General features: G+C 43.0%; 1 protein-coding gene across 1 annotated transcript in view; it reads right to left on the bottom strand.

Annotated features, from left to right (window-relative positions):
- PROS1 (protein S) overlaps nt 1–22,368 on the bottom strand; it is a 45,003-nt gene extending 22,635 nt beyond the window's left edge. The window contains exons 1-8 of the mRNA XM_007057546.4: nt 21,849–22,368; nt 13,674–13,831; nt 12,165–12,189; nt 11,701–11,787; nt 7,720–7,842; nt 6,389–6,520; nt 4,374–4,499; nt 613–734 (exon numbers count right to left, since the gene is read on the bottom strand). Coding sequence (XP_007057608.2) covers nt 613–734; nt 4,374–4,499; nt 6,389–6,520; nt 7,720–7,842; nt 11,701–11,787; nt 12,165–12,189; nt 13,674–13,831; nt 21,849–22,185 — 1,110 coding nt within the window. The 5' untranslated portion in view covers nt 22,186–22,368. The remainder of the gene's footprint in view (nt 1–612; nt 735–4,373; nt 4,500–6,388; nt 6,521–7,719; nt 7,843–11,700; nt 11,788–12,164; nt 12,190–13,673; nt 13,832–21,848) is intronic.
- Between the last annotated feature and the right edge of the window lie 776 nt (nt 22,369–23,144).

The raw sequence follows: 23,144 nt of genomic DNA, 5'->3' as shown, positions 1-23,144 counted from the left end.
GAAAATGCTTTCATTGAAATCCTCTGTAGTCCCACTGTTTCTTCCACTAAAGTGTAAATTTGTAGTTCCTTTGGATGGGAAATGTGTTTTTTAGCACTTGGTGAAACTATTCACTCGCTACTTGGCCCTCTTTTTTTAAAAAAAAAAAAAAAAAAAAAAAAGTAATGATAACTGAAACTGTGCAAAACAATCAGCTCAAACTGAGCGTTTCCAGGAGTCATTCTGAGAGATTAGGTGGGAAAAGGTTCTCATGGCAAGAAAAATCTGGGAAATATGTGAACATGCTTTCAAAATGAGCTGAGGCTCCCATGTCAACATCTAAGCCAGGGAGGGCATGGGGCTTATTTTGGGGGACGGGTAGAAAAGGGCTAGTTAAAGCAGATTTCTCTTGATGCTTTCTCTTGGAACTGAACCTGGACCAAATGATATCCAAATCCCTGTCAACTGAACTGCTGGATTTGATTTGTGAAGCATGCCCCGACTCAAAGCCTGCAGCATTTTCCCAGCAATTTTAAAACTGGCTTTGGTACTTTTTCTAATCTACCTCATCCTGTCATGGAGAAACCCCCAACTCTGTAATTTCCCTAGCAAGCTCATATCGTGCAGTTTTACCTCACAGTTCTTCCTGTCCTTAGAAAGCTTGAACCCTTTCTTGCCATCACAATAGCAGGAATAGCTTCCTGGAGAATTTACACACTCTTGCGCACAAGTGTTTTCAGCACATTCATCCACATCTGCAGTGAAACAGAAGCACATTGCATGAGACTTAGACTGAACAATCATTTAATGTTCTAAAGACAAGTACATTAAGTTAATACAACAACGGGCAAGACAGTTCTGTATTGGAATGTGAATCCTGTCGGTGGTGGTGGTGATGTATTAAAGGGCTCTCTCCAGCCTGAAATTTACATTTGCCTTCTGGATGAACAACCCCAGCAAGTCTGATATGGAAACCGTGCAGCGAGCCAGGGCAAGGCTGAACTGATATGTGAGAAGCTACAAAGCTGAGCTGCATGGCTGAGAATTACAGAGGAATGCAGAAAAGGAGTTGACATAAATGAACTCCTGCCATCTGTCTATCAGTACTACCTGTTCTGGGCCACTCTCCTCTTGTTCCACCTAGGGTCTCACAAGCTGCAAGAGTTACTACAGTCCTAATAGTATACATGGCAATTGTGTGGAGCAGAGACAGTCTGTTCACATAAGGCCAAAATCAGTTCCGTACAGTCCCATCTGAGGGAGAGGTACCTCCTCTGACTGATGTAGTAATCTTCCCAAGCTGCAAAGTCCAGACAGCTTAAGTGGAGTCTATGGAGATCAATTTAGGCTGATTAAAAGCAAAAACCACTTGGCTATTAAGGAGCTAAACCTACTACCTTTTTCATGTTGTTGGCTGTGTGCAATAAATAATGTATAAAATAGAGGTTGTGTGAAAGGCTAATTTAATTGTTACATTTCTAATATGAAAAACATACAAGCTCATGAGGTGAGAGGCTCTGTAGGCATGAGCTAAGGGCGATGTATAAAGAAATTTTGCAATGCCGGTTCTGAAGTACACTGCCCTTTTGATGTAAATGAATGATAGTCTGCTAGTAAATATATTTTTAAAACATGATTTGGTTTTGTAGCATGCTAGGTTTTTTTAAAAAAATTAAAATCACATTTTTAGTTGCTTAAAGGAAAATTCAAGATCTCCTCTTCAAGCTCCACTTTATAAAGTGGTGACCGTAACGTATTGGGTAGAACCAGAAACTAGTTCCCAAGATTCCTGGCTTCGATTCTAGTATTTGACACTGACTCACTGAGTGACCTAACACGCCATTTAACCTCTCTGTGCCAGAGGTTCCCCATAATTTACATGTCAGATACTTCCTTAGTGTGTTGAAAGAACTAAACAACTAATGCTTGTGAAGGGTTTTGAGATGCTTGGAGGAAAGGCACTATACCTATTAAAATGCCCAATCTTACTGTTTTTGCTATTTGTTTAGTTGAACAAGGGCCTGTTTAGGAAAAAACACTCTGTTCAGGAAGGATAAAGATGTGTGGAGCTGAAGATACGACCAATATCTAAGTTAAACTGTAGTGGGCTTAGGTCATTCTTTAAAACAACTTCTATTGTGTTTTAAACCCCAGGTTTGATTCACCTCCAGGATTCTGGCAATGCAAGCTGCGGCCCCAGAGCTGGTATGTCTGTTTGGAGGGGAAGGGGGTGCAACAAATGCTAGCCTCCAGCAAGACCTGCTTTGCCAGGGTGTCTGTAGTGGCTGGTGCAGCCACACAAGTGGTTGAAAGGGGATAGGCAGAGTCAGTACCTATCATAGGCAGTTTCTACTGTAGGGATGTTTATGAACCCTGACTGGATTTTACTGGATTTTCATGAAGTGAGCTGTAGCTCACGAAAGCTTATGCTCAAATAAATTTTGTTAGTCTCTAAGGTGCCACAACAAGTACTCCTTTTCTTTTTGCGAATACAGACTAACACGGCTGCTACTCTGAAAACTTTCTCTGGAGGGACGCTTTCTTCCACACTCTCATTTCATAAAGAAATGTTCTTCTCTGCCCAGAAAATTTCTGTAGGGACAATGTTCTGACAAATTGTAGATTAGATTGCATGGAGGAGGTGTAATTGGGGCAGGGGGAGAGGAATGGACCATTTTTAAATGGCAGTCTCAGGTCCCAATATTTTGAGAGTGAATCCCTCCAGTATTATATTTGCACACTTTATGAAGAGCAGTCAGACTGACTCAATATCAATGAGCACCCAACATTTGAATGATAGTGACATAAAATGTGGTGATTGATATATCCATAGAAGAGGCTAGAAAGCTGTTTTATACATTGTAGTAATTGTAACAGCCCTGGTTGAGATACCCCTACTGGACCCTCACCAGGCTGCTGTGTTTAGACCCACTTGCTAGGCCTGTGTGCCTTGAAGCTCCTCATGATCACAGGGTAGGCTCCAGCTACTATCTCTGGCTGCCGACTCTCTGGCACAGACTGTCTCATACCCCTGCATTGAGGATGGACCCCACAACCCAGTTGCACTAGGCCCTTAGCATGAGTGCTGACCCCTAAGACACTTCAGTGGGTTAAGCAAAACCCTTCCCTAGAGCTCAGTCTTGTGAATAGTCAGCCACTGGTTTATAGTTCGCCTGTTCAGAAATATGTGATGATTGAAGCAAACAACACAGACTTTGCAGAGGGATTTCTAACCCACTCATTCTTTACTTTAGACAGCACGAGATATACAGATCTAGGCGAAACAAGGAACACCTGTACACGACTCCTCAGTTTTCTCATCACCTTTGAGCATTCTTTGGGATTCAGCTGGTATCTTTCCAGGGTTCCGAGTCCCCTGTATTGACTCTCACTCCACCAACTTAGGGCTTTTTCTCCCAATTACTGGATCTTTCCCTGACCCCTGCAGTCAGTATCCTTCACCTCCAGTTAATCTGGCAATCAAAAAGCTTCCCTTTTGAGTCCCTCCTCAGACTTTGGGTATGTCTTCACAGCAAAAAAACCAACAACCTGCAGCAGAGAGTCTCAGAGCCTGGGTCAACTGACTCAGGCTTGCAGGGCTAAAGAGAGCAGTGTAGATGTTTTGGCTCGGGCTGACCCTCTAGTCTACACTGCTATTTTTAGTCCTGCAGCGCAAGCCTGAGTCAGTTTGACCTGGGCTTTGAGACGGGTGTACCCTCTGTGTCTGTAAACCCCCACTCTGACACATCCTGTGTCTTTGTTTCCTTCCACTGCTCCAAACTCTGCAAAGCACATAAGATAACTGAAAAGGAGTACTTGTGGCACCTTAGAGACTAACCAGTTTATTTGAGCATGAGCTTTCGTGAGCTACAGCTCACTTCATCGGATGCATAGCATATCGTGGAAACTGCAGAAGACATTATATACACACAGAGACCATGAAACAAAACTTCCTCCCACCCCACTCCCCCGCTGGCAACAGCTTATCTAAAGTGATCATCAAGTAGAGCCATTTCCAGCACAAATCCAGGTTTTCTCACCCTTCCCCCCCCCCCCCCCCCGCCACACACACACAAACTCACTCTCCTGCTGGCAACAGCCCATCCCCCTTTGAAACCCCTCTTTATAATGAGATTTATAATAAGATAACTGGATTCTCTAAACTTTAGCCAGCCCATTGTTCTCAGGTGCTCCCATTTGAATGGGAACTGTTTTAAGTTAACAACTCTCTATTGTCCTTGATCTGGGAGAGATGGTAGCAGATGTCTGATTCCATGTTCATGGAGGCACTTAATGATCAACTAGAATTTGTAAGTTACATGTAGACAGATTCCCCAAATTGTCACAGCAGCTATTTTTTAAAAAAAAGAAAGGAAAAAAACAACAACCTTTACCTTCACAATTCTTTGAAGTTGAATTATATGTGTAGCCTTCTGCACATTCACATTTATATTTGCCAGGGATGTTCTTGCACTGTGCTGTTCCACAGATGTCTGGACGTATCACACATTCATTCCTGTCTAAATTCAGAAGTGTTACTGAGAATAAAGTTTTTCTCATGACATTTCACCCTGCCTCAAGATTGTAAGGGCAAAAAAAAAGGGCTCACAATTCCGGCAGATCTTGCTAGGTTTCGCATAGTCTCCTTTCTAAGGGAGACTTCCAGAGGATTCTGCAGGGAATTTTACCTTGCCCCCAGGTGAAGTCTCCTGCATACCTTGATACTCTGTAGGCTGTACTATGGATCCAAGGAAAAGGGACAAGAGGAAAAAAGTAGCACAAATGTGTTTACTGTAATGCTTTGCTCATCATTCCTGATTGAAAGCTAGATTGTGCAGCTGTTACTCATATTGGTGAGCCCTCATTAATGGCAGGTAACCTCTCTGGCTTCAGAGGGACTACTTGTGTGAATAAGGGCTCACCACCATGAGGCAGGGGTGCACAGTCTAGCTCTAAAGCAGGGGTGGGCAAACTTTTTGGCCCAAGGGCCACATCGGGGTTGAGAAACTGTATGGAGGGCAGGGTAGGGAAGGCTGTGCCTCCCCAAACAGCCTGGCCCCCTCCCACTTCCCGCCCCCTGACTGCCCCCCTCACAACCCACGAACCATCCAACCCTCCTTGTCCCCTGATCGCCCCCTCCTGGGACCCTACCCCCATCCAACCCCCCGCTCCCCGTCCCCTTACCATGCCGCTCAGAGCAGCAGGAGCTCGCAGCCGCGCTGCCCGGCTGGAACCAGCCACACCGCCGCGCTCCCCGGCAGAAGCGGCAGGCCAAAGCGTTGGCAGCGCGGTGAGGTGAGGCTGTGGGGTAGGGGCCAGGGACTAGCCTCCCCGGCCGGGAGCTCAGACTGGGCAGGATGGTCCCATGGGCCAGATGTGGCCCACGGGCTGTAGTTTGCCCACCTCTGCTCTAAAGAATTAAAAGTATATGACCAGGCTCCATTCAACCAACTTGTGAGCCTGCATTTGTCAGACTGCAGTATTGCAATGGGCTTATATAGGAGTTATGGTGTCATTGATTATTTGTGTCCACAAAAGTACATGCACTAACCAGGAGCCCAGTGAAAGCCAGCCTAAAAGTCTGTCCCTTTACATTCTCTCACGATGGTATCCGTACCAGCTAGCGCAGCTCAACAGAAAAATTTTGACTAGTAAAGAAATGCAATACTAGGATGAGGTAAGCTATTTTCTTGCCAAAATGCCATCACATTTTTCTGCTAACTATATTAACGCATGCCCTTTACCTGGAATTTTATTCCAAAATAAAGACTTAAATCTATAGTCAATAAAAAGGCCTTTGTGCTACGCCCAGCAAGTAAGTATAGTGATGCAATGCCACACAAGCCTTTCCCCATATAAAGAGTAGGATGACTAGATAGCCAGTGTGAAAAATCGGGACGGGGGTGGGAGGTAATAGGTGCCTATATAAGAGAAAGTCCCGATATTTGGGGCTGTCCCTGTAAAATCTGGACATCTGATCATCCTCATAAAGAGCATCTTCAGAATTCATTAATATTTTCCTTTCAAGTGAAGGAAACCAAAACTCAGAAAGTGAAATCCATTCAAAGCCACAGATTTTCACAGACTGGGTTTCCAGCTAAGAATGTTAACTGCCCCTTGCATTCTAGAAACTTGACTTGGGCTATGAAACTGGTTTAAGTCTGGGATTTGTGACCCAAACCCAGGTTTCATTAATTAACTAGCCTGGATTCATGTAAAAAGGTTAACACAACCCTAGATTTGGGCATATCAATTGGAATCAAACATGCATCAGATGGCAGAATTTGGCTCAAAATAGGAGGAGAAAATTTAAAGGGACAGTAGCTATAGTTCAGCCTAACTTCTCTAATTGGTAGTATCCAAACATAATTTCCTTACATACAATGGTATTTTAAGTGTATTTTCTTACCCTTGCAGTCCTGTTTGTTTGGAAGCATGTAGTATCCATCATCACAAAAACATTGGTAGCTTCCAGGAAAATTAGCACACCTGTGGCTACAACCGCCATTTTTATTTGCTGGGTCTTCACATTCATTTACATCTAGAAGATATAACAGAATATATCCGTGTTCACACCCTATACACTATTGTAGTAATTTCTGTACAAGTCATGTCTTGTGAAGTATCATTTAAAAACTTATAATTTCCTGGTCACTAATATCATGGCAGTAGCGTTATATGTGAAGTTATAAACTGAAATCATGACTAAAAATGTATTTTCCAGATAAATTTGGAGAGTGGTCAGATCAGTCCCTTGGAGACAAAAGGCAAGCCGATGCCTCAGCCAGGTGCACACAAGACTGATGGACAATTACCAGCAAAGTGACCAACTTTGGCAGGGAAGAGGGAAGGGGCAAAAATCTACATCTTAGCAAAGAAACAGCATGGAGTTTCCTTCGACACAGGTGAGAGAACTTTGCTTTGAATCTAATATAGTTTGGTAAGTTAGTCACCAGTAGCATTTTATCTTTATTTTTCTTGTAAACATGTCTGACTTATCTTTCATTACTTGTATTCACTTAAGATCTCGCTCTCTCTTTGTAGTTAATAAACTTGTTTTATTGTTTTATCTAATCCAGTGTGTTCATATTGAATTATCTGGGTAACTTCATTTGGGGTAAAAAGTTGTACATGTAATTCCCTTAAAGGAATAATGGACTCAATGTATCTGTACTGTCTGTTACACAGGGCTTTGGAGCGGAGCCCAGAGCTGGAGCGTGGAGCAGCTCCGGAGCAGTGGAGTTGCAGGTTTTTGCCTGGAGCTGGAGCGGAGCCGGAGCACAGCTCAAAAGCCCAGTCTGTCCAGGAGAGGGCTGAGCAGTACAGGACATATATTTCTGAGGGGAAATCTGAGACTGGGAGTGTGTTGGGATCACCCTGTGGTAAGCTTTAAGACTGATAAGAGTCAATGTGTAGCTGGCTGGCTGAAGCACATACAGACATAGCTGGAGGCAGTTTGTGAGCAGTCCAAGGTAGAGGCTACAGCAGCAAGGCATTGTGAAGGACATGCCTGTCCCCGGATTACAGACCTGGAGTGACACAGCAACTCATTGGTCTGTATTGTGCCCTGGTATGTCACAGAAGGGAAATGGGGAGGGAAAGGGGAGCCCAAAAAATCTTAATCTAAGAGAGGCTATTTGCTGCCTCATTTATCTATTTAAAGATATGGTACTGTTAATAATGCTCTAATTTCAGCCATAGTAACAGTTACTACCACCATAGTCACAAAATGGATTGTACCTTCTTCACATCTCTCTCCTTGCCAGCCTGGTTTACAGACACAAGTGTATCTGGCTTGCCCATCGATGCATTCCATATATCCAACTTCATTGCATGGCACAGGGCTACATTGGTTTGAAATTTCTGTGTGCGCATGGGGGAAAAAAAGTTCATTTTTACACTCCGCCTTTCCATAATCCTATTTCCTTCCTCCTTTCCTCCGATAGTCACCATTCACAAGAAGGAAAAAGCTTGCCACACAAGAAAAAGCATCCACACAGCACATGTCTTTTTATTAATTCTGCCCAGAGGTAAGTAACCTCAAAAGTTACAACTCACTTTGTCCCCTTTGGCAGCTAGTCCAAAGACAACATTACCAGTTATGGATCAGTAACATTTTCCCCCCACCAAGAGAAGACCATTATGAAATGAATGGCTCATGGGAATTGGTATACAGTGCTTGTTATTACTGGAGTACTTGTGGCACCTTAGAGACGAAAGCTTATGCTCAAATAAATTGGTTAGTCTCTTCGGTGCCACAAGTCCTCCTTTTCTTTTTGCGAATACAGACATGGCTGCTACTCTGAAACCTGTTGTTACTGGGTGCAGACTGGCCCAGGTTGGTAACAGCAGCAAGCCACTACCAAACGATGGCTCTTCAGTGGCACAGGTAAATTAACCCAGAGGTCTCAGTTCAGTTCTTAGTGAGTAGCTGTCTGCATCAATCATCATCCCAGTTGTCTCAGCAGAGGCCAAGGTCTGAAAGGTACAGAGACTAATTCCTTTGTCATGCTAGAGGTGGCACATTTGTGTGCAAGCTTACAACCCTGCTGCCTGTGCTGTACATGCTCCATTGACAAACTGGAAACTTCACTTCCCAGTGCTATCCAACTGGCAGCTTTCACTAACTTTAAATTCACTTACAAAAATCAAAAACTGGAGCACGGAGAGGAACCGAGAACTCTCTGTGCACGCCTGCGTGGCAATGTAAAGCGAAGTGCAACATGCCTACCACAGGGAGAACACAGCCTATTGTTTTACCCTGTACTCCTCTAAGTTGGTAGGTAAGTTTATATAAGTTCACACATCTGGGGACAAAGGTCTAAGGACTAAGTATAGTACAATAAAAAAGTAGGGCAAAACTCCCTGACTAAAGCAGGTGGATCTATGTTGACTTTAATGGAGTACATCTATTTTCACTGGGTGAATTTGGCCCGAAGTCTGTAAACTCACTTTTGATTAAATACCATAATTTAAGAGATTCATTCTTCTGGCCATCCCACACTTCAGGTCTATGGTTTCCTTTTCCTCACCCCTTCCTCACCCCCCAACTCTAACCAGTTACTTATATTTATGGAGCTGATACACTCCTATGATCTTATTTCACTGTAAAATACTAATTGTGGTAGGGATGGGATTATTTTGTATTATCTGTTGTATGGTATGAAGATTGTGTAAGGTTGTTTAAGACATCGCTGCAAATTGAGCAGGTGGATTTAGCCAACCATGCCAGATTGCATTGATGTTTATCTTTGCTAAGAAGGCTTGGACTTCAGTAATAGTGAGTGGCTTACAGACCAGGTTGGAAGTGGATTGGCAGAATGCAATTATGCTACACTTGCCCACATTATGCATAGCTGAAGCCCAGTTAGTTCATATGAAAGTCAGGGGGACTCAAATTAAAAACGAAAGGATAAAATGAGGACACATGGCAAAGTTAGATGTAGGGGAAAATTTTCAAAAGCTCCTGTGTTCCATTTTCCAAAGTTCCAGATTTACAAAGGTATTTAGGCACCTAAAGATGCGGATAGGAGCCAGTGGGATTTATCAAAGTGCTTAACCTATGTAGATGCTTTAGAAAATCCTATTAGGCACCTAAATATCTTTAAAAATCTGGTCACTAAGTACCTAGACCTCATTGAAAATCAATGGGTCTTACATTCCTGCGTGCCTAAGTCACTTCTGAAAATAGGACAGAGGCTTCTAAGGGCCAGATTTATAAGAAAATGTAGGCATCTATAGATGCAAAGATTAGGTATGTATTGAAATTTTCATAAGTGCCTAAGTGTCTAACTCATGGGAGTTGGGCACTTGTGAAATCCCAGTATGCGCTTATCTGTAACTTAGGTTCCTAAATACTTTTTAAAAATCTGGTCCCTGGGCATTTGAAAATTGTACAGGTTATCTTTTTACTTTTTTTTTTTTAAAACCACTTTGTTTTGGAGTTTGCTACTTTGCCATGTGGAACCATATGAGGATTAAAATTAATATCTAGTTGTCCTCATGGGAGAGTGTTCAGCAACATTAAATGTTCACACACCTCTGTAGCGTCCTACCCTGCCCTGCCCCCCAAGCCTCCAATGAGAGAGAGAGAGGGGGGAGGGGGAGAATGAATGAGAATACACTTTAATTTGTGACTGCAGGCATGTTGGCAGAGTAATCTAGAAAATGCTCATCTGTGGCAGCGTGTAGTGTAATTATTAAGGATTCTTTTTTGCCCTCATTTCCTCTCAAGGACAAACATAGGGATGGGTGTTTAAGGATAAATATATATTCAGACTGAAACTCTTTCAAAATACCTAGGCAGGGTGCTGTGCACTTGTGCACAAGCAGAGCAGGCTGGACACAAGTAGAGGAATGCGCTAAATTTGGTAATGGGCTGATGCAAAATATTCCCTTGTGATTTTGGAGGACTTGTGTCCTTTCCACAGCTCTTCTGGGGTTGCACAGCGGTGTGCTGTTTCTTACTCTACTTCTGAGGGAATTTTGTGCCACTGCACATGCGCAGAATTCATGAGTCCTGCAGAATTTTATTTTTTTTCTGCAGAAAATACTTTCTGCCCTAGAAGTGTTGCAGTTCTGCCTTTCTCCCACCAGAGGACACTGTGGCATCAGGACAGCCAAAAGCATGAACGCAGCAGGCTGTTCTGGTGCCACAGTGGCCTCTGGTGGGCAAAAGGCAGAACTGAGGCACTTCTAGGGCAGAATGTATTTTCTGTGGGGGGAAAAAAGGTTGTGTGCGCGTGCAGTGGCACATAATTCCCCCAGGAGTAGAAGTTCATCACAGTACCTGGCCCATGGAGCCAGATTAGGACAGACAGAGTGGGGCACACGGGCTTGCTGGGGGGGGGGCGGGTGTCACAGACTGCGGTTCAGAATGGCTAGTGGGGGGGGACAGACTCAGGAGCTAGTGGGGTGACAGCATTGAGCCAGGGGCTGAATGGGAGTGGGGCTGCAGGGAAACATGGGGATGGGGCAGGGGGCTTCAGGGACCCATCAGGATGGGGGTGTGGGATGTGGGGACAGGGATGGATGTGCCTGACAAATGGGAGAGGTTTGGGATCAGCCAGGGTCTGCATGGGGGAAGCTCCCCAACAATCCTGCCCCTCCCCCCCCGCAAAAAAAAACCTGTTCCATACTTCTCCCAACAACCCTCCAGGTTCACTCCAGGCTCCTTCCCTCTCCCTCAGCACCTCTGTCACCCCTGACACCCTCAAGCCTTTGCACTGCATCTGATAGGTGCAGGAAACACAGTTCTGTATTGTAATTTAAATGAATTACTCCAAGTTCTAATTAATATGCCTAGTAAGGAATCTATTTGTCAGGTTTTTTTTTTTTTTTTTTGGTCTGTATTGTTAGACATACTTGCTGACAGATATTTTGAAATAAATTCCCAAAATAATTGAAACTGTCCTGATTATATTGTGTTATTTTGACAAATGAAATTTGCAGAATTTTAAAACATTGTGTGCAGAATTTTTAATTTTTTGGCGCATAATTCCCCCAGAGTATTACTCAAGAGTGAGAGTAAACTCTACTATTTTGAATGTAATTTTACTTTCTAGATAACTGTATTATGAGTTAAAATACTAGTTTCTTTTTTCTTACTAGGTGAACTGCTCTGTAGAGGGGGCAGGATGTATGCTTAAACCCAAATCAGTATTAGATACACCATAACTCTGTTTCAGTACTGTTTGTGAAATTTATATCACAAAGTCTTACCTTTAACACAGGTTCTCAGATCACTTGAGGAATCTGGAACAACATCAGTAATCCTGAAAATCCCTACTCGATGGGAGCCGAGGCAGCCTGTAAATATAGACCAACACAATCTGCTTATGGGCCAAACACCCATTTAAACTGAAATCATCACAACAGAAATTAAGCACTGCACCTTCAAAGAGCCTATTCTCACAGTTTGAGCTAGAAAACCAGTCGACACATTAAGGACACCTGATCACAGCCTCACATTCTGAATGGCTCAGTCAGGTTCTAACTGTACAGAACAGCTTGTGAGCTACTGGACATCAGAATTAAAAAGAAAAACACCCAGGTATTGCTACTGGAGTAACTCAACTGATAGTATGCAATTGGGAAGAAAGCCCTCAGTATCATACAAACTCTATGATAAAGTACAGCACACAAGGAGGTGTGGTTTTTGTGGGTTGAGAGGGATTGGTACTTACTTAAATATTTGGGATAAAAATATTCCTGTAAAAAGAATAAGAGAAGTTTAGTAAGTTTCAAGATAATTGGAATTATTATAAACTGTTAACTAGACCTTTACTGAACAGTATTTATGCTGTAATTGAAAAAGGAGGTCCATCAATTATCATTTTTATTCATCTGTGGAGTCAGCTAGGAATATTCTATAAAACTTGATTTTAGATTCAAACACAGGCCTCCAGATTCCCAGAGGGAGAGGGGGGCAGAAAAAAAAATAGGTGAGGAATCCTCTCCCTTTATGACAGGTTTCAGAGTAACAGCCGTGTTAGTCTGTATTCGTAAAAAGAAAAGGAGTACTTGTGGCACCTTAGAGACTAACCAGTTTATTTGAGCATGAGCTTTCGTGAGCTACAGCTCACTTCATCGGATGCATACTGTGGAAGCATGTATGCATCCGATGAAGTGAGCTGTAGCTCACGAAAGCTCATGCTCAAATAAATTGGTTAGTCTCTAAGGTGCCACAAGTACTCCTTTTCTTTTTGCGAATACAGACTAACACGGCTGTTACTCTGAAACCTGTCTTTTTGTAGACACAAGTGCCTGATTTGGTCAGATATTTGGACACCTAGAAGGAGATTTTCAAAGGCATAAAGGGCAATTAATGGGAGCTGGATACAACTGTCCTTTCTGCCTTTGAAACTCTCCCCCTTATATGGCAAGATTTTAACCCAAAATTAATTCTGGAAACAAAATTGCACCTGAAAATGACAGGTACTAAAAATCTAGCTTTGAACATGTATTTATATTTAAAATGAAGTGGGAAAATATTCTGGCTTTTTATTTAACTAAGTGGTAAATTTTTATGTGGTAATTTTTTTTAAAGTAAAAACTATACCCTAACACTCAAAAGTAGCCCACTAGCCTGTGCTATTTGATCAAAGGTGGATCATGCAAACAATACAGACTTTATTTACAACCAAAAATAAGATAATTCATTTTCTATTTTTATATCTACTGATTAACATCCACTCTGTAATGCACATTTAATGTCTCAAACATTTAACATTGTAGATCCAGTGTGCTGTCCATGAACTCAGGCATTGAACTCTTGTAGTTAGAAGAAAGTCCTTCAGCAAGGGTGCCCAATATCTTTATGATAAAAATGGCTGAACCAGCAATTTGTTAGGAGAGAAAGGACCATACTTAAATGTTTTGTTCTGCAAGTGGTCTCTTTTTGTAGAATTCTCATTTGAAGCCAATGGGTTTTCCATGCGTGGAGTGCTGGGAAATTTGTGCCTTAAATAGAAATAAAAGAATGTACGCACAGCCATACTTTGTGCATCTGTTCTGCCTTCCTTAATAGGTAATGTGCATATGCACTGGGCTGGCACTCTGCACATGGAAGAATTTCACTCTTGGTCTGAATACTTTTTAGCCCTGCTATATAGAAACCTATACATTTCCAGGTTTTTTCTTCCTCCTTGGCACAAAATTGTTCTCCAGTTGTCAAATGCTCATCAAATTCTTACCGTTTCAGGATTATTTTCAAATATTTCTCTGGCTTCTTCTTTATTGCACAGCTCTTCAATGCATTCTCTTTCTAAATTTCCCTTCTTACTTTCTTCCATAAAAGAATTGGCTCGACGTTTCCTAACCAGGAACTCGGAGGCATACTGCTGAGACAAAACTTTGTAGAACCAAACAAACATTTTTCACATTGTACAGCTCAGCAATGTGGCAGGGTAAAAATTAAGTTAGAGTGAGGTGCTAGAACAAAAATCAGATTTGAGTTGGTAGTCATGCTGTAGCCATGTGCAGCATTGCCAGGCAATGTGGGAGAGAGGAAGGATATTTCAGGATTGCTTTGTCTGTGTGTTAGTTGCCAAATATATTTATATATATAAAATCCTGATTGACATTTACAAGGATTCTTAGATCTCTTTGTACAAAGCCATGCCCAGAGCATCATTTAAATGTCACTGTGTTAATGGAAAACATTGTTTTAATCCTGGGTATTCTAAAAAAAGCGAGAGACTTGACAGGCAGGATGAAAAATGATACAGAATCTTACAATATGTTAGAATAACCTGTTTTAATTAAAAAGAAAAGGAGGACTTGTGGCACCTTAGAGACTAACCAATTTATTTGAGCATGAGCTTTCGTGAGCTACAGCTCACTTCATCGGATGCATACTGTGGAAATTGCAGAAGACATTATATACACAGACACCATGAAACAATACCTCCTCCCACCCCACTCTCCTGCTGGTAATAGCTTATCACTTTGGATGGGCTATTACCAACAAGAGAGTGAGTTTGTCTGTGGGGGGGTGGAGGGTGAGAAAACCTGGATTTGTGCTGGAAATGGCCCAACTTGATGATCACTTTAGATAAGCTATTACCAGCAGGAGAGTGGGGTGGGAGGAGGTATTGTTTCATGGTGTCTGTGTATATAATGTCTTCTGCAATTTCCACAGTATGCATCCGATGAAGTGAGCTGTAGCTCACGAAAGCTCATGCTCAAATAAATTGGTTAGTCTCTAAGGTGCCACAAGTCCTCCTTTTCTTTTTGCGAATACAGACTAACACGGCTGTTACTCTGAAACCTGTTTTAATTAATTACATAGAAGTAAGGTATTCTGTGAACCACTTATTTTATATGAGGCCATAAGTGCTTTTTTTAAGTCAAGACATGCCCGCTAATACTTCCAAAGTAAATACTTTATGAATACTTCACAACCTAAGGTGAACAACCCAGAACACAATGCAAAATCTCAGGAGATGATGCCAGTGGCACAGCTTGAAAAATGTTTGCGCTGATGTTGTGAAAGGAAATTCATTTCCCTCTACAAATGTTAGTGGAGATACTTACAGACAACCTACGTATTTTACAGTTATAATGCTGCATGTGTATCACTATTTACTTTTTGCACATCTGTCTTGCTATTACTACTGACTTTTAATTTTAAATGTGTTGTGAAAAAATTAGTTGGAGAAGATTTTGTTGTAGCAATAATCACTATTCTACTGGGACCTGATTCAAAGTGGAAAGACTCCCACTGATTTCAATGAGTTTTGAATCTGGCCCTTAATACATTCTGCACATGGTACTGCAGATACAGTATCTAAATTAGACTAGGGTTTTTCTGTTGCTGTATTTGTTTTTGACTATTCCTAGTCAACAAGAAAGATATGGATGAACAGACCTGGAAAAAGTCCAAGGTATAGGGGTTAGAGGGTGAGGCTGACATGTTAGCTGATGGGCACCCCAGTTCTATACCTGCATTGCACTAATTAGCATTTTCATAATTTACTCTATCAGATTAGAATGAATGCATGAAACCTGCAGTGCATAATCAGACAGGCTGTCCATAATATTCATCACTGTCCTGTGAGCATCAGTTCAGGCAGACGTAACTCATGGTTTGACAGAGGACTGTATTCACTATCTGAAATCCTGACGCACTAGCGTGTATGATGCCAGCAATGGGGAGCATCCCATTTTTTATGCACTGCTAAATGGACTAACAAAGGAGTGAAACTTATACGGTGTATTAGCAAGAGTGTTGCGTACCTTCCCACTGGAACGTGTATCCTTTGCTATGAATTGCTCCTGGGTGGCATGCCTCAAACGCAATACTAACTCATCTGCATGCCTCAAACGCAATACTATAGCTAGTCTATTAAATATAAGGAATGCAACTGAGGAGCTCACAATAGCTGCATCAGTGGATATCATATCAAATTGTAGGCATCTCTCACAAGAACTTCCTCTCTGTATTTCTTCTGGTTTTTTTTCTTTTTTTCCAAGGGCTTGTGGTTTACACTGAAGATTTAAGGTTGTGTAACTGGCTTCTACCTCACCTTAATTTTAACAAGATATTAAGGGCAGGATTTCCAAAGGTGCACAGTGGACCGGCTGTCCTACATCTCTGAAGTATGAGCCAGACTTTTCTGTCAGCGATCAGCTCGCAATTCTGGCTGGCATCGAACTGGCCACAGTATTTTATTTCTTCCACCTTTATAGTGATCCATTTGTAAATGTTACAAGACCAGTGAAGAAAAATCCTGAAGGGTGAAGGATTGCACATACATAACTGTTAAGATGATGGAAAAGTTTTCCCCATGAAGGAAAGTTCATGTTGTGAAAAAACATTCCGCATGTGTGAAACCTTTACGCTTAATCTGTGCCACCTTGTATTTAACTCTGCCACTCTGGTATCTTTCTCCAGACCTTATGAGGAGCTCTGTGAAACTCAAAAGCTTGTCTGTTGTACCAGAAGTTGGTCCAATAAAATATATTACCTTGCCTATCTTGTCTCTCTCTAATCAAAGATGACCATTTGAGCCATCCATAAAGATAGAGTGGTGCAGCAGCTTTGCACGTAGAGGGACAAAACGTAGTGGCTGAAAGAGATCAAGACTCAGTAATAACAAAGTTGTGTATGTTAAGAATAATCACAGAGGGCTTTAAAAAGTTTCATGTGAGCAGATTCCCCTTAGCAACAATCTTCCAATTCCAGTAACCGCTACTGTGTAAATAAATTGTTAGGTAATGCTAATCCACTGCAACATTGTAATCCTGGCACTACAGCATAGCTGTTGTTGGTAGCCCTTCTATACCCAACGGTTGGGTTAATTTCTTTTTTAATATATTTATGAAAATGTTCCTTATTACTTTTAACAATGACAGATTGTTCACTTCCACCAAAAGGCCTGATCCTACTCCCTTTGAAGCAGAAAGGAGTTTTGACACTTCTCTTTTTGTGATTTCCTGTGCTTCTTCCTCCCCCTCCCCCAAAATTTTTATTGGAGTGCAAGGAAAGTGTGTTAGTTTATCTGCTGAACAGGCCTTTCTTTACACACATTCTGCTGTTTCATTAAAAAAAATCCTTATCTCTATTGCATGTTTGATTACTGGAACTCAAATTATCTTGTGACTCTTTCAAATAAAAAGTGAATATAATAGGCCTGATCAAACTATAACTGAAGTCTATTGAGAATCTTGCTATTGATGTCAAAAGGAACTGGATGGGCCGTAGTTATCTAACAATTATTTATCAGGTGCCTATTTAGAAATAGTACTGTTGAAAGAAATAAAAACACAGGACCAGATTCACTGGTTCACTCCATTTATGCTTCTGGTGCTGCAAAGCAGCCACAAATCTGGCTTAAATGGGCTGGTTAAGAAGGGTTTACAGTTGTTTTGTGTCACCAAAGGAGCACAAAGCAACCGTAGTGTACCTGTGATTTGGCCCACAAGCACTAAATATATATATATATATATTAAACATAGTGCTGCTGCAGAAAATGGAGCTAAATCAGTGATGTAGCTGCCATGTAGCAATTAACTCCTTACTTCCAAGAAAGAGATTTTTATTAAATGCATTAGTAATATGTGAACCAGTAATGGAAGCCCTACATACAGAGGATTTCCCATCTCCAGGTACATGAAAAAATAAATATCTTTTCATTTGTAATTCTTTCATTAGGCTATGCAAATAAGATACATGTTTTTATATGTAACTGAACATGTGTAAATGTATGTTTAGATCATGCAATTTAGATCCTGACTCTTGAAAACTGGTCCCAAAATGTCTTGAAGAAAAACATTGTTTTCTTTTGAACAAGTTTAACAGCTATTTGTTGTTACTCTGTTTAGCACTGACCGTTTACTTTTTGTCATCCAGTATCCCAAATTAAATATAGCCACTGCCCTGAAGAATTTACAGTCTACTGCCCAGTCCTGCCATAGGACCAGTGCAGACATACCCTCACATGACTTTGGTGAGGCTCTACGCAGGTGCAGTCTGCTCATGTCGATCTGACTACAGGGATGGAAGGCTTTAAAGGCAGAGGCACAGACTGCCTCATAGTTAGGGCTCTACCAAATTCATGGTCCATTTTGGTCAATTTCACGGTCATAAGATTTAAGAAATCATAAATTTCATGATGTCAGCTATTTACATCTGAAATTTCACGGTGTTGTAATTGTAGGGGTTCTGACCCCAAAAGGAGTTGGGGGTGGGTGAGTGTGGCAAGGTTATTGTCGGGGGGGGGGCAGTACTGCTACCCATACTTCTGTGCTGCTGCTAGCAGTGGTGCTGCCTTCAGACCTGAGCGGCCGGAGAGCGGCGGCTGCTGGCTGGGAGCCCAGCTCTGAAGGCAGAGCCGCCACGAGCAGCAGCACAGAAGTAAGGATGGCATGGTATGGTATCATAGGTGCCGACTTCCTCCGGGCCCGGGGGGTACTCAACCCCCCGCTCCACCCCAGGTCCCGCTCCCACCGCCCAAGCCGCAGCCTGCCTCTTCCTGCCCCTGCTCCTCCCCAGGCCCGGCCCCTTCTCCCAAGTCCCCTCCCCGCCTCTTCCCATCCACACCCTGCTTCTTCCCCGCCTCTTCCCACAAAGGTTCCACCCCCTCTCCCCTGAGCATGCCCCATCCCTGCTCTTCTCCCTCCCAGATCCTCCTGCATGCCACGAAACAGCAGGCAGTAAGTGCTGGGAGGGAGGGGGAAGAGTAGATCGGCAGGGCCGGCAGCAGGCGGGAGGTGCTGGGAGGGAAGAGGGGAGCTGGCTGCTGGTGGGTGCTACCCCACCACTAATTTTTTTCCTTGGGTGCTGTAGCCCTGGAGCACCCACGGAGTTCGTGCCTATGTATGGTATTGCCACCCTTACTTCTGTGCTGCTGCTGGCAGAGCACTGCCTTGAGAGCTGGGCACCCAGCCAACACCTGCCACACTCCAGCCGCCCGGATCTGAAGGCAGCGCAGAAGTAAGGGTGACAATACCATGACCCTCCTAAAATAACCTTGCAGCCCTCCTGCAACTACCTTTTGGGTGAGGGCCCCCAATTTGAGAAATGCTGGTCTCCCCTGTGAAATCTGTATAGTATAGGGTAAAAGCACACAAAAGACCAGATTTCAATGGGAGACACCAGATTTCATGACCCGTTATGCATTTTTTATGGCCATGAATTTGGTAGGGCCCTACTTATAATGCATGTGAATGAGGATGCTTAATTAAGGTTGTATGAGTAATGCTAAGTCTGGCATTACTTAAATTTTGACTGCTTGACTTTGCACCCTTAATGTTTTTAATGTAACGTTGTTTTTTTCCCCGAAGGTCATACAAAATAATTAAAGGTCCACAGAAGGACATTTGGGAGATCCAATTTACTTTCTTCTTATAATACAAGAACAAGAGGAGCAGGGCTCGCTGAAATTTGGGATTTTTGGTTAGCAGGAAATTTAAATATTTCAACATTTGGTTTTGTTTCAATTCAGAATTAAATGTTTTTTCTTTTTTACGTTTCCAGTGAACCAGAAATTCTGAATTTCATTTGTTTTGGCAATGCTGACCGAGGGCATTTCTGAAATGAAACATGCTCCCAGGGACCCCAGTAGCAGTTGATTAACAAGAATCATGTTGACTTTAGTTTCACCACTGCTGTAAAGCAGTGTTGGAACTGACAATAATCATATCAATTTCGATCAGCAGCTGCCAGGACTCCCAGGGTCTGTGGCCCTGGGGCAGTGCACATAGCACAGTTGTCCCAGAGCCACCAGCCCTGGAAGACTTGGGGTCCCAAGCAGCCCACCAGGAAACCAGGCAGGTTTCTGATGGAACCCTGGCTGTGATTCAATGAAAGTTTGGCAAACCCGAGATGTTTTCACAAAACATTTTGAGTTCAACTAATTGGCATTTTCTGAGGACGCTTTGTTTCACCAGAAAATTCCCAGCCAGCTCCAAAGAGGACTGTTGATTAAATTAAAATTCAGCACATTTAAATTCAATAAAAGGATTTTTTGATGCAGGTTGTAACTAATCCTCCAGTGCTGAATGCTGCAGGATATTATTGAGAAAAATATTTTAGTTAAAATTGATTAGCCACTTATATGAATTTGAACAGCATAAGTAGTTATAGTACATATAACAACATTTATAAGGGCTGGCCATCCTCATGCTTCAAGGCGTAAACTGATCAGCAGCCATACACAAAAGCAAATTTTCCATGATGGTTACAGTATTACACAATTCTCTGCCATTGCAGGATGAATTCCCTGATATTACAGGGGCCTGGGGCACGGGAATACTTCGGTCCCTCCTACTCTCTGCCTGTGGCACATCATAGTTTAGTCACTTTAAAATGTCAGTTGTTGGGTTTAGGCAGGTGCTGGGTGGTTGTGGTGGCATGTGAGATAAAGGAAGTCAGACTAGATGGTCTGGTGGTCCCTTCTGGCCTTAAACTTAATGAGTCCATGACAACAAGATGAATTATTGGGGATACTTTTGAAAGCACCTGGCATTGGTAGAGCCAGAACTGGAATACTAGCCTAGATGAACCACTCGGGGTTTGCACTGATATGGCAATTTGAATGTTATGTTATTGGAAAGATAAGTGGGAGGGTAATATAATGGGGGAGTAAGGGAAGAGAGAAAACTAAGGAAGAAGACATGAACAAAGAAGAAAAAGGCATGTGAAAAAAGGGGTTTCTTTTAGGCTCTGCACAGAAATAAGGTAGAAAATGAGCTTTCGTCATTCTCTAGCATTTAAACAAAAGGTTGAATGGTAAATATTAGGTTTTTTCTGACTGTTTAATCATTAAACCGGTCACAAACATGTTACATTTTAAAGATTCTAATTCTGCTAGTGCCACTAATTACTTCCCTGTGAATGGTCTTACTCTGGCACCAGCAAAAGAGTGCTGTTTGACCTGAGTGCAAACTGGCCCCTCCCCCATTGCCTCCAGAATATTTTTCCTCTCTCTACATTAACAAAAGGCTATTTGGACGTGCCTTTTCAGCTAATCCACATTACCAGTAGCATCCTGCCTAATTTCAAAGCATCAGCTTTGAAGTTATGCTGCCCAGGCAACCTTCAGACCACAGTCATTTGACTGAAGAAAACAAATGAATAATAAGTCAAATGTAAAAATTGTACCAAAGCACTTTATCAACATTAGAGTTGTATTAACAATTCACTGGAAATAAGTAATATGCAAAATAATGACCGTGAGCAAAGAAGGCCCCCAACTTGAATTCATTTAGAGGCTACTTTAGTCACAGGACTGCATTTGTTTTTAGTGCTAAAAAAGTCAGCAATATCAACCTGTTTCTGTCACACAAGTGACCTCCACATTTAGCTAAAGCAATGTGCGGGGAGTCTGGTTTGCTCACCCATATTAATGCATTTTGAAGAAAAAGAAAAAGAAAAACAGCAACGCTGAAGCTCAAAGTTCAGGAATTGCACAAAGATGATAAGGGGTCTGTTTCGTCTGTAAAAAAACGAGGGGAGAACTTAGACCTACCATTGCAAAAACTGGAACTCTTGTCACATTTTCAGAACAAACCCCTCTCCTTCTGATGCCCGGGGCAAAACGAACTTGACACAAATGGGGGCTAATGGCCTAAATCACTCTGAATTCTGCTATCTCAATGACACTGGATCTGTCCCCAGAAGAAAACAGGCAAGCAGCAAATTATTTCTACAAACGTACAAAGCAGTAATGTTTTTTCTACGACTGCAATCTAGGAGCCTGATAGATTAATAGACCGCTGCCTCCATCGCCTTGTTATGCACAGTAAGTTTCCAGGTGCGGTGCATAACAAGGGCTAAGGGAAGGAGCAAAAACCAATCTGAACTATCCACACAAACAAGCAAGTGTGAACTTGGCCTAAGTTTTGAAGCTGCTGAATTTACTTACATGTCCTGGCCTCTGAGAGAGCAATCACCACAACAAAACAAGTGTGGAAACCGATGCAGCGCCTGTCTAGCAGCTTCATCCTTACAGAAAGCAGCTGGAAGGGGCTACCAGGCACGTGTGTCTGGTGCGGGGGAGATATGGACAGACAGGGCGCCTTGGTTAGCACAGCCCCTCTGTTTGCTTTGTGCCTGCTGCAGCTTCTGAGTGAAATAGCAGCACCGCAGCGGCAGGGGATCTCGTGCCGGACTCCGGCCGTCCTGGAGAGCTGGGGGAGGGAGTGACAGTGGGGGGGCTGGACACTTCCAGGAAACGTTCCGGAGTGTTTCTCATGGAGCATAAACAGGATGCTCGGCGCTCCAGGGCAGCCAGAGCCAGGAGGCTGCTGAGCGCCAAGTGATGGTTTTCAGCTGCCCGGAAAACTTGCGGGGTAGGAGAGAAAGAAATTGCAAAAAGTAAGACAATAGTCTGCAAAAATTCACTCCTGGGCTTCTTTAAAAGTTCAGTTTCGTCAGCATTTTCTGATCTTAGCTCTCCCACCCAGATCTTAACTCTCCCACCCAGATCCAGAGAGGGACGGACATCCCGCCCCCGCGCCCCGGGGGCACCACACACCAGGTTCAGCTCAGGCAGACGCCAGGCACAGCTCCCCAGCCACAGACACCTCTTAGGGACACTAGGCAGAGCTAGGGTTGCCAGCTGCGGTTGGACACATGCCTGGAGATTTCATCACATGACAATGTTTAATTAAAGATTAATCTTTAATTCCTGGAGACTCCAGGACAATCCTGGAGGATTGGCAACCCTAGGCACAGCTCCCCAGCCTGACACCTCCCTGGGGACACCAGGCACAGCCGCCCTGTCAGACACCTCCCTGGGGACACTGGGCACAGCTGCCCAGCCACAGACGCTCCCTCATGGACACCAGACACAGCTGCCCTGCCAGACACCTCCCCGGGGACACCAGGCACAGCTCCCCAGCCACAGACACCCCTTCAGTGACACCAGGCACAGCTCCCCAGCCAGACACCCTCCCGCCTCCCCCCAGGATACCAGGGTCAGCTCCTCATCCAGACAACTCCCCGGGGACACCAGTGTGACAGCCTGTACTCTTGTGTTCACCTCTTCACAGGATTATGATACATTTTATATAAAAAGAAAAGGAGTACTTGTGGCACCTTAGAGACTAACCAATTTATTTGAGCATAAGCTTTCGTGAGCTACAGCTCACCTCATCGGATGCATACCGTGGAAAATACAGAAGATGTTTTTATACACACAGACCATGAAAAAATGGGT

This window comes from Chelonia mydas, chromosome 1, assembly GCF_015237465.2.
Source record: "Chelonia mydas isolate rCheMyd1 chromosome 1, rCheMyd1.pri.v2, whole genome shotgun sequence".
Taxonomy (NCBI): Eukaryota; Metazoa; Chordata; order Testudines; family Cheloniidae; genus Chelonia; species Chelonia mydas.
The sequence above is the reverse complement of the archived record's forward strand: the minus strand, read 5'-3'. Positions and strand labels throughout refer to the sequence as shown.